Raw genomic sequence first — 14652 nt, forward strand, 5'->3', positions numbered from 1 at the left:
AAACTTTGGGGAGAATTGATATTTTAATGAAACATGAGACAGAAAGGATTATGTAACTTAAACCTGGACCCCAAAGGATTCTCTGTTATCAAATTCGTCCAACCTGCACAACAATAAATGAATATAGACCAGCCTGAAGAATTCTTATTTTGATCTTAATTGTCATGCAACTTATCCATCCCGCTTAATCATTTTTAAAGTCCTACCAGTTACAACCTTAATGAAGTTTAAAAAACCGAAATTGCTTTTTTTCTATGACTAAATTGTGCCTTCTCTGTGGATACCTTTTGAAAGGGAAAGCATGGCCACTTTCATGGAAGGGCTTACAGGTTCCGTCCCAATTATTGAAAGTACTCGCTAACATTAATTCTCTATTGCCACCTTCTTCGCTTCCCCTTTTAAAATGGATTACTGCTTTTCTATATTTTACACAGGGGTGAGCTAATTTCTGTGGGAGACATTGAGAACATTCATAAGAAAAGAAAACACGACAAGGAATCAAGACTGGAGACGGTGATTGTAAGTACATAAAGACATGCTTAGTTTAACTGTAGCCAACTATTTCTTGGTAAGGGTACTTAAATGACCCGACCTGTTTACTGGTTACGTGATAAATGCCCTTTCCTGCTACAGTATTTGATAGGGAGAATGCGATTTTAACGAGTAAAGTAAAAACTAAAAAGGCAAATTGAAAACTGGACGGAGTTGGAAGAGCAGGGATGGTGCAGTGGAGAGAGCACTCACCTCCCACCAATGTGGCCTGGGTTCGAATCCCGGACCCGGCGTCATATGTGGGTTGAGTTTGTTGTTGGTTCTCGTCCTCACTCCAAGGGTTTTTCACGGGTTCTCCGCGGTTTGGTAAGGGGGCTTTTTTAGAATCAATGGGAAGAGGGGGGTACGGCTCTAAAGACAGCAAAATGTGATGCATTAAAGCTTTAGGGTTGGACAGAGTTGCGCGCCACTGTATAGTGATTTGTAAAATGTAATTTATTTACCCACATTTACAGAAGAGTCCAGGAGCTCGTTAAGACGTGTACGTGCATCCAAGATCGAATTAGAATTTTGAAGTGTTGGTTCTTGTGGAGGGAGGAAAACGGGTGGGAGTGTGCATGCCTTTTGAAGACCTCTTTGAACGATTTGTTTCAAGTTACACTCCGAAGCAAGCAGTTTCCTGTTTGTGTGATTTGTTGCTTTAAACAGGATGTAGTTTGAAAAGATGAACATTTCATATCTCAAATACCCAGCATAAAAGTGATCCATGATCCGCGACGACCCTGTTTGCGTAAAAGAGTGTGGACATAACTGCATGCATATTCTTTCCATCTCTACAAACGTCTTTCAAGTCGTGCACTTAGTGTTTTCGTAAAGGAAATAGCAGAATTTCCTGAAGCTGTGTTTATGCTCACAGCTTTTGAGCAGAGGAACATTGATGCAGTGCCAAGATGCACGCAGGAGTTGCTTCCTTGTTTTCTGAAATGAAAACTCTTTTTGCATGTTCTGCTACTGATAACCCGATTACGATGTGTTTAAATCCTACTTGATACCGAGGCTTACAACTTCCTTTGCTATATCGATACACATAAAATAGCACGCACGGTGGGCGCTCGAGGGGTACACGCGTGTGGTTCACGCGCGATGCATGCGGAGTTGGAAAATTCATACCGACACAAAAGCGGACCTCACTTGTCTTTATGGCAAGAAGCATTTCTTTTAAATAATTTTTTTTACGAGATTTAACAGCTTTTTTTTTTCACAGGGGCCCTGCGTTTGTTTGAAAAGTGTTAACATTGAATCAAAGTTCATTCAGCTGTAAAACAAGCTTTGTTCAGTAGTTTATTGGTGCCCTGGTACATGGTGGTAAATGTCGTGATCTGTTTTCGCCAACCCTTTTCTCCCAAAGGGGCGCAGTTTTCCAGTTGATGTTTCTTCAATTTTCGCTCGTTAAAATCGCATCCTCTTTATCAAGTGTTGTAGCAGGAAAGGGCATTTATCACGTAAACAGGAACATCAACTTAACAGCAGCGCAATTTGTTTTCCTGTTTTGCTAAAACGGAACTCATATCTGAAGTACACTGACCCGTGACATGTTTTCCAAAACTTGAAGTGTAGCGTGACTTGTGTGACGTCATAATTACTCGCAGGCAGGACGCGCGCGCGCCGATGTCCACGCATCTCCCAGCCACTGTGAAAACACAGCCTGTACCTCACAATCAAGCATTATGTAAGCACAGCTTCCTTCAGTCAAATAGTGCACAGGCGACAGGCATATTTACGAAATTCGCCCACTGGTGTGTAAATGTAGAAATAAATTAAACAAAATCACCGATGTAAATTGAAATTTATATTTTAAAGCCGTAAACATTTCCGCTTTACACGTGTAGCTATCCGAAGAACTTCCTGAGCTCTCAGTTGGCGACTTCGAGAGGGTTTTCGCGCACGGCGGGCGCATTTAAGCTGTCTGATCTGTCACATTTCTAAGTGTTTTCGTGTTTCAAATCATCCCTCTCTGTATTCTTCTCGATTTTAAATCACTACAGTTGAATCCCGATAACTCGAACCCTCAATAACTCGAATCTTCCGCTACTCGACCTTTTTTTTTTCCCTCCGGTTTTTTTTTTTCTATTTTTCCCTCGTTTCTCTCTTTCTCTTTTTTTTTTTTTTCCTTTTTTTTTTTTGGGGTAGTTGCTTTTTCCACTAAACTTGTAGATAAACGATTTCAATAACACTGAAAAGGCCAGCGGGGCTAATATATAAGGGACAAGCTGAAAATGTAAACTCTCATTTCTTGTCATTATATATTCCTGTTACTCCAAGTTGGGAGATTTTGACGATACAACAAGATAATGTTGACAACTTTTTTTTTATCGCGGTCAGCAGTCTGCTTGTATTGCGTAGCGTGCAGTTAAAGAAAGTCACAAGATGATTACGTTTTGGATCTGAAGGGTTAAATTAGCTGAAAGCGTATATTGCTTTGAGTACTTAAAGAGGTCATTGAATGTCCTGAAACATATGCTTAGGAACCTAAAATTTTAAAATCGTGACAGTGGTTTTCTAATATTGGTGCCACAGTTGTGGTCTGTCAACCTTAAATTTTTTGATGATGTTAACTAAACTGCAAAAGAGTCCCTTTATTTGTGCCGAGTAAATGAATGAACTTTAAGAACGTATAGAAATGTCGGTTCGCGCAAAGGAGTCTTAATTCAAATTTGTTTCAAAGTTCTCTTTGTAAAGTGAATTTTGCAAATGGCGCATTCGTGAACACAGCGGTAAGAGGCATTTCTTGCAGACCACAATGGTCGAAAATGACGAAGGCTGTTACGTCAATGTTGCTATTTTATAGTCGGGCAATACGGGCTAACTGATTTAACTCAAGAGTCAGACAAAGAGCTAATCGCTTTTCGGATCTCACTGTTGAAAAAAAAACCTCTTGCTTACTAAGATTTTACGTCAAAATTGACGAAAATATACTTGTATAGCAACACCTGTGTGTGGGAAGGCGATTGTTTTATTTTTGATTGAACTTTTTTCGAATGATTGTTTACATGTAATATTGCGATTTCATACCCTAATTTTAGAAAGAGGAAACACTTACTTATGCAGGCGACTGAGAGTTGTAAAATGACGCTAATCAGACGTATAGACTCTCAGACACATTGGAGTGAACGACTGTTCTATATATTGGCAAGCTGTTTGTGGGAAAAAATGCCAAATTAAAATTGCAATCATTTCCACGCTTATTTTTACACTTGTTTGGAGAAATTGTTCTTTATAGAGACTAAGATGAACACAAACCTTTGTCTCAGTGTTTCACATAATACTATTAAGAAAAGGTATCTGATTTTGTCTCAGCCTGTAATCTTCATTGAATGATTCCTAGCTTAATAGCGACTATATTTATACATTTAAAGCTAAAAATAAAGGTCTCCAGCCAGAAGTCTTGCATATGGCGCTGCGGCTATAATCACTGTACATCTTGAAGCAACTAAGTAAAAGCAAGTTTTGTCTCAGCTGAAGACAATCTAGAAATGCAATAGCCTCAAATGTCAATCTTCTCTTTCGAGAAAACACTTTTTATTTGAGGCTAGAAGAACCTCTCTGTTATAGCTTAGAACTTTGTGAAGTAGGCGTGTTCGTTTGCTTGCGCGCCTGTTTACAGAGGCACTCGCTATCTGGTTTTCCCAGACACTGTATCTCGTCGATCTCAGAAGTCTCTAAATCCCTCAAATGTCACGAAAACGTAGCTCGCTTCCCATAACATGTTCACCACAGAGAATATACTTACTCAGCCGTCCACCTGGCATTTAACTAACTGGAAAAAAAAAAACATTCTTTAAATCTTGAAGCATCCCCCACCCTGTATATATGGGATATTCTATAATCCGCCTGACCTGCGAGCAGAATATCCCTGAGATCTCAGGCGTTATTAGCGGGGAGCTCCTTTGCAGGCCAACCGAAGGTTTAAGGCTACCAGCAGTTAGTAACTGCAGGTTTAATAACCAGCAGTTAGCCTGTACACAATTGAACACCCGAAAAGATGGAAAAATTAGAGTACATGTCCAATTTATTCCTCTCCCCAGAACATAACAGGAGTAATGATTTCTTTACCGCACTCAGTTTTTATCTACATTCACTCTGATTCGCAGGCTGGCAGGCAGGGTAGAGAAAAATTTGGCTCAAAGAAAGCCACCAAGAAAAGACTCAACCAGTTTGCTAGCACGTCCAATAAGGTGAGAAGACTTGTTGTAATTTATTACCAAACAAATATAGCCGGAAGCATCAAAAGGAAGACCGTTCGATAAAAAGCGCTTTAGAGAATTAACTTAACTTTTCCGGCTCTTGCAGGAGAAAAGGCGAAATAAGAACTTTATGATGATGCGACACAATAGAGATGTTAGAGGCAAAACAAAACGCTCGTTCCGAGATAAACAGGTAAGGTCTCGAATAGCATACAGTACGGCTACACTAGAAGTACAAGTTAGTTATGTGAAAGAAGTCTTTCTAAATCAGCTTATAACCACCACGCATTCAAACGACCAATGTTTTTGCCTTCAACTATTTTGGAAAATGTCGCGTGATTTTTCACCGCTTTCGACACAATGTTTTCTTTCTGTTTTCCGTAAATACCTACTCATGTGCAGTTTTTATAACTGTTTTAAGAGTATTTTAAGTTTGACGGAAACCTCAAAATAAAAGTGTAGCGATAATAAAGTATGGTAAATTACTTTCAGTCGCTCGTATCGCCCAAAAAATAACCGTTGTCCTTCTCTGCAGAGAACTTTTGCAAAATTGTAATAGTTTGCATGTCATTATTATTTTTTCTAATCATTATTATTTTTCTTATCTTTCAGATGTCGCTGAAGAACGCACTTTTAAAAAATAAGAAAGCAAAACACTGACAATTTGACACGGAAATGTTGAACAGGTTCGCAAAGTGGTGGGCGTCAGTTGAAAGTGATGGCTTTTCTCCAGAGATTACTCAAGACAGCCAGGAAATCTGTCTTTTCCGAGATTGCAATCTACGGAAGAATTCGTTGGAAAGAGAGTAGGGGTGTCGCAACTGAAAAAATGGGAAAAATTCTGTACATGAAATTATTTTTTCTTTACGCCCTAGAGGACTTTCTAAAAGGATTTGCCAGAATAATTCGACTCTAGGGTGTGGAATACATCATATTTTGCGTACATTTGCAGTTCTTATTTGCTTGAGGCAATCTTCTTTTTTAACTAGCAGACTTCGGGCAAATAAAACTGGACTGCCTGTAAATTTAAGAAAATACGCACACCCGAGTAAAAAGAACACATGCGACGGGAAGTTTGAATGAATAAAAATATATTTAAATTCAACTGTGTTATTGTTTTGATTTCACGGCTTAAAAAGAAACGTGCTCTCTCGATTTGATAAAAGCTGGCATTAAGGCAAAGTTCAAATGTATAATTGGAGGGCACTAAAAGACGTGACTTGGAAGTAAAAAACATTGAAAGTGACTGCCATTTGACACTGTACCCGTTTCAACAAAATTAACTGTTTACTTGAACAGCGCACGTTTTGAATCGGGAAATTTACACAACGTGTAGTCGTATGTAATAGTTACGTGATCAAAGACAAAGAATCTTCAAAATAGTTATTGTAATCTATAATCTACATTGCATGATTACGTACACCTTAATTTGCTTCCCTTGTTTTTGTCAAATAAAATAAAACTCTTCCTATATACAAAAAATAAATATATAACATTTTTCGTAGATTTTCACCGAAATGACGTGAATTCAAATTGTACATATTTAATATTTAATTTCTGCTATTTTTATCCTGTGTTTTCAATAAATAAATAGAATCCGAGATAAACTTTATTTTAGATTGTTTTTATTTCTATAGGTGCATCTTTACCTAAGCTTTATGTTTCTAAAATAGACGGCGAGCATTGTTTGGTTTTTTCGTGAATTAGCTGTCGTCCGTCTAAAGGTTGATATTAGTTCACTTCGTGTTTTATAATTACTAATTCCCGTTTCACTCACGCAATTTCGCGTGTGAGCCGTAATTTTTAATTGTAATACATTAGCGCGTAGTCTATTAAAAGCCTCATAAAACGACCTGACATTTTACCCTGATAAATGTAAAATTAACTTGTGAAAAATGTAATACAGAAATAAAAAGGTTCCGCCGAGATTTGAACTCGGATTTTGTGATTCAGAGTCCCAACCGTTTCACCACGGAACCAACACATGACCTGCCGGGTTAAAATTAGCTTTATTAGTTTTGTAAACCTGTCGCATATTTTCGACATTTCTCGGAAGATCTTCGTGACCCGATCCGTAGGCGTGTCGTCATCGGCACGCAAACCTCGTAAAACCATTTCCTAATTTGGAACGCTTACGATTTCGCGAAGGAGGTGTCAACCAAATAAGGAAAGCCGCCAACAATGGAGCTTGATGTTTCTATGACGACAGCCTGCTGGGTCATAAAATACGGAGCAATGACTTCATTTCCTATTATAAGACAAGACAATACTCGTTGAACCACCTAGGAATAGAAGAGAAAACACTAAGCGAAATGTGTTCAACGAAAAACTCTTGATAAGCGGCGGCTGGTTTTTTGCCTCAGCTGAGCTTGTTCACTAACTGACGCTATTTTCTGTCGGAGCAAAAGCCGCTCTTTCGATCTGCGGCGGTTGCGTCTTGCAGAGTTAACCCCAGCACTTCGTTGCTCTGATTTCGAATTTCGATATCAGAAATTGTGCCGAGACTATGGGAGATCCAGTAGCTATTCGGTAAGCCTGAGTACTGAAAAGATGGCAGTTTATCTGTGGTAGTTTTGAGTAATTTTATTGCCTCGTCGTGTGGTTTACTTGTGGATAATTTGGCTGAGTTCCATATTTGTTCCTTTCCTTGCAGTGTTCTAGTCGATGATGGAACGCCACGAATACCGTTTCCTCTGCGGATTCATCTTTCGTTAACAGTCTTTAGACTGAAGCAAATGATTGAAGCGCAAGAGGGGTTTACTGTCGGAGAGCAAGAAGTTTTCTTTCAAGGAAATCCGGTAAGTAGCTTTCATTCTAGTCTATTCTAGAATCCGCATGCCGGAATGGAATTTTTTCATGTCCGCGCGAGACAATGCACAAACACGCGTGCACAAAGAGTCACGCCGCCTCAGACATGCTTTATCGCTTTTTGCCGCGTTTACTCGCCTTTCCTCGTTGTCTTTTCGCTTCATTTGCTAGCTTAAAATTACTTAAACATTTTGTTCATTCCCAAGTACATCAGTTGTAAAGTGAAAATTTGTGCAAAGCAATGCGTTGATTTCATTTGATTGTTCTTTGTGTCGGTTTCAATGCATGCTCAAATGACGCAGAAAGGATCGAAACTGTTTACAGAAACGTGCTTTGTGGTTAAAAGTAGCCAATCTTACATAGCCGGGATGGAAAGCTGTGCTTTGAAAAAAATATTGAAGCGATTTTTGCACACGAAGATTTGGCGATATTAATTATTCGAAGCTTATATTTATAACGTGACGCGGTGACTGGCGCGGGCTAATGGGCATTTCAGGTATATTGTGTGATCGAATAACAGATCACCTCCCAGGGCCTTGATTTTTGGTCGCTTTGAATGATCAATATTCGCCAATTTTTTGATCCGCAGCTTCAAGACAATCTTACGTTAGGACAGCAAGGAGTTCTTGAAGATGCTCAAGTTGATATACGAGTGAATTTTCAAGGTAAGTATCAAATGTGTAGGACATTTGCATCATGCATGAGCTTATCTTTCGCGCGGCTTTTTTCGATTGCAGGAAGTTTCGCTTTCATAACGTGATTCTACAAGTGTTGAATAATAATGATTTGTGTCATAGATTAGTAAACACCACGCAGACGAGTGAATCTTTCTTTCCGCTCTCACTGCTACAAAAAGTAATTTAAAAGCATTGTGTCCGCGGAGAATGTTCTGTAATTAAATCTTTTCAAAGTTAATGTAATTTGCGTAGGTTTTGGCAATCACACTATTTAAATTTATGTCATAGTTCTTTCAAAAGAGTTTTTGTTCTCGCCTGCAGTAAATTTTATTCAGGACGCCCACAAAAATGTGGGTTATTTGCGGTTTCTTGCGATTTTCTTTAGATGAGACACAATACATGAATTCACACTTTTATATTTCGGCTTTGAAGCGATGACGAAAATTATAAAATTAATATATTCTGTCTGGTAAAATTGAAATTTTCTTCCATCCATCTATCAAAATAGTATGGATTTTCCATGATTTACAGGAATTTCAATGTTTCTGTTGTGTGTGTAACTTAAGACAGATAATTCTCCTGTATAAATATCTAATAAATTTGAAAAGGATAATAGATCTCTTTTGGATAAATTCTGTCTAGAAGATTTGATCATAATATGAATTTGAAACTGAAACTTCTAGTATTTACTTCGCAGGCGTTGATGCAGATGTTGCTTCACATCAAATAATAGTTTTGTGTGGGCAGCAAAGTAATCTAACGCAAGAAATTTTCATTTTTAATCGCTTTTGTTTGTCCTAAATCCAATAATGACTGAAGGGCCAAAATCTTATCCAAAAAGATACCTTGATTGTTTCCTTTTTATTAAACTCAGATTTGAAAAAGTGTTGTAGTTAAAATGCTTTTGTAATATTTTACGGTGGAAGTGAAGTTATCTTTTCTATTCTTGGTGTAAATTGGGCCCAAGGGCTTTTTTGTGGTTTGAAGATTTTTTGTTCTTACACAATGTTAGTTTGCCCCAGCTGCTAAAAAAACAGCAACATTCGAGTTTTCAGTGTGTCAAATCCTAAAGCTATTTGCAGCGTGCTAAAATAGCTTGTGCATTTTGTCGGTAAATCACATCTATAATAATCTTATGTATGTTTTTATTATACTTGGGGAAATTATTATAATTTTTTATCTCCGAGTGGGAGGAAGAACAAAAAGCCTTTGATACACTCCCTTGTCTATTAATAAAAAATGTCATTGACGCAAAGAGTATGAACAGCAAAAATCATCCTATGATGATCGTGCCGTAAGGAACAAATCGTGAAGATTTATGTTTAGAACATGCATGTTGTTTCCGTTTTCTGTCTGGTTCGCTTATAATGTGTTCCTTAGGTGCAAATCAAAACACAGATATTTTGGATTGATCACTTTCCTTGAGGGAAAGCGACAAGATAGCATTTTGCAAATTTTCTGAAACTCTGCTTGTAGGGTGCTTGCCAAAAAAATTCAGGTCAGAGATTTTCACTATATTTATAGCAGGGCAAGGAATTTTGTCAGGAAGATTTTGACAATATACAACTTTGCAATAGGCTTTATTGCATTTTTCCAATGATAATTATGGATTTTTAATTACTGAAATGTGTGGGCATGTTCAAAAGTGGTTAGAGGGAAAGTACAGCAGAAAGCTGTGCGCCTTTACAATTTCGTAATGTTTCTTAATTTGTGCTTACTGTAAAGCTAAAATTAGAACACATTTTCCCTTTAACAATCACAAATGACGCAAATCGTGTGCTATTCCCGTGAACAATATCTCTTCACGCATAGTTAACTTTCTGAAAATATCATCTTAAAAGAATAGCAGGAAAATGTTGATACTAATAAAATCACTTTAAAACTTTCCAATATTAAGAAATGGTTCCTTTACAGATGTTGTTAAGGTTTTTATTCCTTTCTTTGTGAAATGGCACATAAATATTTGTTATCACTTAAGCGGTATCGGCTAAGCAGTGCGTAAAGTTGTCACAGATCAATCTCAACACTCACAGCAAGTGACCGCAGTTAAATTGAGCATCAATATTGTTACCATAGAATCACGCTGTTTTGCGAATCAACCAATTTACTAAAAGTAAGTTGGTAGCTAAGAACCTCATACCGATCAGATACAAAAGCAATCCAGACTTAAATTTTAATCATGCTTTTTGAGCATCTTGCTCTTTCACATCATAAATTACCACCCCCACTACACCTACAGACTGTTTGCCATTGCTTTGCAGTCTGTGGTAGCAACAGTGTGTACATACATGTATATTGTTCCCACTGAGCCCACACGGTCAACATTGTCGTCACAGAAACATGAAATTGATATATTGATAATAGACATACTTAATTATTCCGTAGTCTTGAATCTTTGCCTTTGCATTATTGTGAGTATGGGAAGTAAAATTTGACGCAAAAGTTAGTAGGTACTTTAGAAACTCATATATCGATCAATCCAAACTTGTTAATCATGCTCTTTATCATTATTGATAACCACCCCCGCTACACCTACAAAAGTTAATATACCCCTACGGTTTGGCCAAGCTTTGCCGCCTGTGGTACATGTAGCTACAGTGGACATGAATATTGTTCCCACAGAGCCCACACAGTCAACATTGTCGTCACAAAAACTTGAAATCGATATATTGTGATTGTAGATATTCTTAATTATGTTGTAGTCTTGAATCTTTGCCTTTACATTAATGAGAATATTTGCTGAAGTAAAGTTTGTGGCAAAAGTGCATCTCGAGCCTGCACTTTTAAGTTTGTCTTGCAAAATACTTAGCTAGTGTTGAGTAGTGGAGACATTCATGACAGCAAAAGGCTTAATCTAGATTTTACAATTTGGAAGTCCATCATGGCTCTAAAAGCTGCCTGAGAGCAAGCAAATTCCAATGTCCAATGCACTTGCATCTCGTGATCTGTTCCATGTATTACAATCTTTGTACTTGTTCCCTGCTTCAATGTTAAATCTTGATTTGTTTGCCTTATCTAGACATCCCATCACCGACAAGAAAGAAGGGAAGCACATCAACGTATGAGGATTGTGTAGTGCCCGATATTGATGATGAAGATAATGTGTTTAACTTTGAGCAGCCAAGAGTTCCAGCAGGTAGGAAACATTTTGTAAAAATCAATTATTGATTAAAAATAAGATGCTATTACAAATTGTTATTTGCGAGAACTGATGTGGTGCATGGCAATTTTCCTGAGCAGGACATTATTTGTAGGTAGATAAGAAAATCCGGCGCCAAACCAAAGCAAATCATCTACTGTTGTTGGGCAGTTCCAGTAATCATCCATACCCACCTAAAGGAAGCTGAAAGTCATTGAAAAGTCCAAGTGGGACAGGGAAGGGTTGAGATGGGAGGGGGAGGGGGATTTCAAATGGCAATGTTCTTAAGGAAAAGTTTGAAGATAAATTGGAAATTCCAGAGGGGTGGGGGAGTTGAAACCCCAAAACCTTCTGTGGTAGGGATATAGATAGTTTCTGGAGCAGCATTGATGATTTGCTTTTTAAGGTTTGCTACTTTTCTTTTTATAACAATATGGAAGTTTCAAATTTTAAGGTTAAAAGTATTTTTTTACTTTTCAGATCCCAGAGTGTGGAATAAATGGGAAGTTATGGAATGGCTCAAATGGGCCACTGAACGATATAGCATACGTGATGTCACAGCTGACAAGTTCTTGATGAATGGAAAAGGCTTGTGCATGCTTAGTGTAGAGGGTTTCCTCTACCGCGTGCCGCGAGGTGGTGACATCCTGCACAGTGATTTCAATAAACGTGTGACTGCGGCAGTGGAACAGTCAAGGCATTTGCAGAGTTATTTGAACCCTGGGACGTCGAACTTTTACTACGTCTACTAAGAAAAGAGTTAATTTATTTGACAAAGTACAGACTATTGAAAAGAGTATGATATAATGCAGGCAACTCGGAGAGTGTCGAGGTTGCATGCAAAAATATGTACATTATTTAAAACAAATTGCTATCTGTATATATTGAAATTTGCACCTGGGTTGGAACTTGCTTTTACCAATCTTTGCCAGTATCTATCATAGTGTAGTTGTGTCAGTGCATGTTAGAGGCAACAGAAATTGCACAGTCAAATTGTATTTTAGGTTGACCAAATTCGGAAAATGGGGTGGGGTTAATTTATTTAATACAAGGATCTTTACAACAAGCTGAAGGTCTTTGTCGATTTTAAGGGTGCCATGCTATTGTTCCATGATAGGTTACACTAAGACTTTGCTTGTTGACAATACAAGCTGTAATAAGCAGTCGTTGCAGATCAATTGCATCTCTGCTAACTCACCATTAATTTTTTAGTTGACCATCTTGTAGCAGGAAATGGTTAGATGTCTTTGAAACTTTTGTGGTACAAAGCGCTGATTACTGACATTGTTTCAAACTTTCTTTCTCTCAAGTCGATCTATTCATTCTTTTATTGGCATATCCTTGTTCTTGCAATGTTATTCCCAATCATTTTGTAGAAACTTCATTAGATATTTAATACTGGATAGCCAGTTTTACTCTTTTTATTTTTCACCCCTTTCAACATTTTATCTAATATAGATTAACACTATTTAGCTTGGAAAAATATTTGCAGAAATTGAAGACGAAGAGTTCAGCTGTAAATTTAAGCTTAAATATCATTAAGGTCATTCCCTGAAATAGAACTAACACAATTTTTACCATTTTTTTTTTTTTGGGAATTAATTTTTAAAAAAAAAAGGGGGGCCTTGTTTTTTTTTTTTTTTTTTTTTTTTTTTTTTAAAAAAAATTACACAAAAAAAAAAAAAAAAAAAAAAAAAAAATCCCCCCCCCCCCAAAAAAATTAATTAATTTTAATTGTTAAGAATACAGAAAGCAAAAAAGTTAATAAAACATAAACAACATAAATTATATGTGGGATTAAAAAGTAAAATTTAATGAATTTTAAAAAAATTATCACACAAAAGTTGCACCTTTTCCTTGCACGGGCATGTTCATAAAGCTTCCTTTTATTTGTTTTAGTGTTTTCTTTAAAAAAGAAAGATTAGCTCGGGCAGATAGTTGTCAAACAACAGTCATCTTATTTCATGATCCAGTCATTGCATGAAGATTTGCTGGGTCAGATTGTACTTCAATAAAATAATAACAAAGATTCTTTGGCTCTTCATGATATCTTGTCTGTTGGTGATCTTTCCCTTGAGTGCAACCAGTCGGGAAAATGGTAGAGTAAAAGAAGGAAGAATTCTCGATTTTTAAATGTAAAATTTGAAAGGATTTGAACAATTTCAGGTTTATCTCCCATTTAAGGACCATCCTCCCCCCCCCCCCCCCCCCCCCAAACAGGGGGGGGAATTATCTGTTTGTTCTGTTTGTTTGTTTATATAAATTATCGTGTCTGGCAAGAACAAAACCTTTTTCTACCCTGAACATCCATTCTGAGGTTTCCATCTTTGAAGGCATAAGCGCTCAAATAGAGGCACTGCAAGCGTAAATTCAGAGGGTTACTATTAAGATTTCTTAATATGTGCTGATGTGATCGTATTGTACACAGCAACCCATCAGCCCGACAAGTGGCTAACACTCGAATGCAAAACGGCGCCTTTACGAGTTGACAATATAGGGGTTAGCAATTATGAAATAAGCACAATCACCCCGAAGTAGGGTTGGGAGGTGGAGGCGGTGGTATACTCCCTTATAGCCGCCGGCCCGGAGATGGGAGAGCGATCGCGGCGGGGAGCGAGGAAAAATGAGACGGGACGTCCCCTCGTTTTCCTCGCTCGCTCGCGTTTTCCTCCCCTTCAACTACCGAGAGCTGGAACAGGCTAACTCCCTTAGGGAAATGGTCAAAACAACTGCCTCACATCTTTTTCTGGTACCGCTGGGTACCCCTTCACAGCGGTCAAACGCAAAAATTGATGTCACATCCGGTCTTGGCCGCCTCGAACTTTTGACTCGAAAGTGAGCAAACTTTTGTAAGAAATTGTTAAAGAAATAGTACGGTGATAGAACAGTTCAAGCTGGGGCACTCAGTGAAGATGAATGATCAAATTTCCAATCCATAAGCGGCGTATAAACCTTAACTTTCCAGGGACGACGTTAACTTTTGGCTTTAAAGCGAAAGTTTTTAGAAAAATTTAAGACTTTGTATGGAAAATTTTGGCGGTAATTACCCAGGAACTGCGCACGCGCACTTCGTTTGACCGCTGTGTGGAGTAACCCCGTATGACACACACTCCTGCTGGTGACACTCATCACAAACGTACGACCATGACAGTTAACGTAGCGAACCTCCCCAAACCAATTACTTACTGTTGGGCTTTAAAGTGAAAGAGACTAGTACGGACTACAGTAAATCTCCCTCTCTTATTCTCCCCGGTAGGTATACCGTATTTTCTCAAATAAACGCGTGAACCCG

At 38.0% G+C, this 14652-nt stretch overlaps 2 protein-coding genes across 2 annotated transcripts in view; both read left to right on the forward strand.

Annotated features, from left to right (window-relative positions):
* Window positions 1–5841, forward strand: part of LOC144655635 (protein SDA1 homolog) — a 28721-nt gene extending 22880 nt beyond the window's left edge. Inside the window, exons 21-24 of the mRNA XM_078515919.1 lie at window positions 435–519; window positions 4644–4727; window positions 4843–4929; window positions 5349–5841. Of these exons, the coding sequence (XP_078372045.1) occupies window positions 435–519; window positions 4644–4727; window positions 4843–4929; window positions 5349–5396 (304 nt within the window). The 3' untranslated portion in view covers window positions 5397–5841. The remainder of the gene's footprint in view (window positions 1–434; window positions 520–4643; window positions 4728–4842; window positions 4930–5348) is intronic.
* A 1122-nt stretch (window positions 5842–6963) lies between these two features.
* LOC144655636 (uncharacterized) lies at window positions 6964–12117 on the forward strand. The gene is made up of 5 exons (XM_078515920.1): window positions 6964–7265; window positions 7390–7534; window positions 8134–8209; window positions 11241–11357; window positions 11841–12117. Exons 1-5 carry the CDS (start codon window positions 7243–7245, stop codon window positions 12110–12112), a joined length of 633 nt encoding a protein of 210 aa, XP_078372046.1. The 5' UTR covers window positions 6964–7242; the 3' UTR covers window positions 12113–12117.
* Window positions 12118–14652: the final 2535 nt, after the last annotated feature.

The sequence above is a fragment of the Oculina patagonica genome, chromosome 5, assembly GCF_052425735.1.
Source record: "Oculina patagonica isolate OP01 chromosome 5, crgOcupat, whole genome shotgun sequence".
Classification (NCBI taxonomy): domain Eukaryota; kingdom Metazoa; phylum Cnidaria; class Anthozoa; order Scleractinia; family Oculinidae; genus Oculina; species Oculina patagonica.

What these genes read in the sequence shown, in the direction of transcription:
- LOC144655636 (XM_078515920.1), top strand. Translation starts at nt 7,243, where the DNA reads ATGGGAGATCCAGTAGCTATTCG. An exon ending in TTTTCTTTCAAGGAAATCCG is followed by an intron (nt 7,535 to 8,133) that starts GTAAGTAGCTTT and finishes TTTGATCCGCAG; the next exon opens with CTTCAAGACAATCTTACGTT. An exon ending in GCAGCCAAGAGTTCCAGCAG is followed by an intron (nt 11,358 to 11,840) that starts GTAGGAAACATT and finishes TTTACTTTTCAG; the next exon opens with ATCCCAGAGTGTGGAATAAA.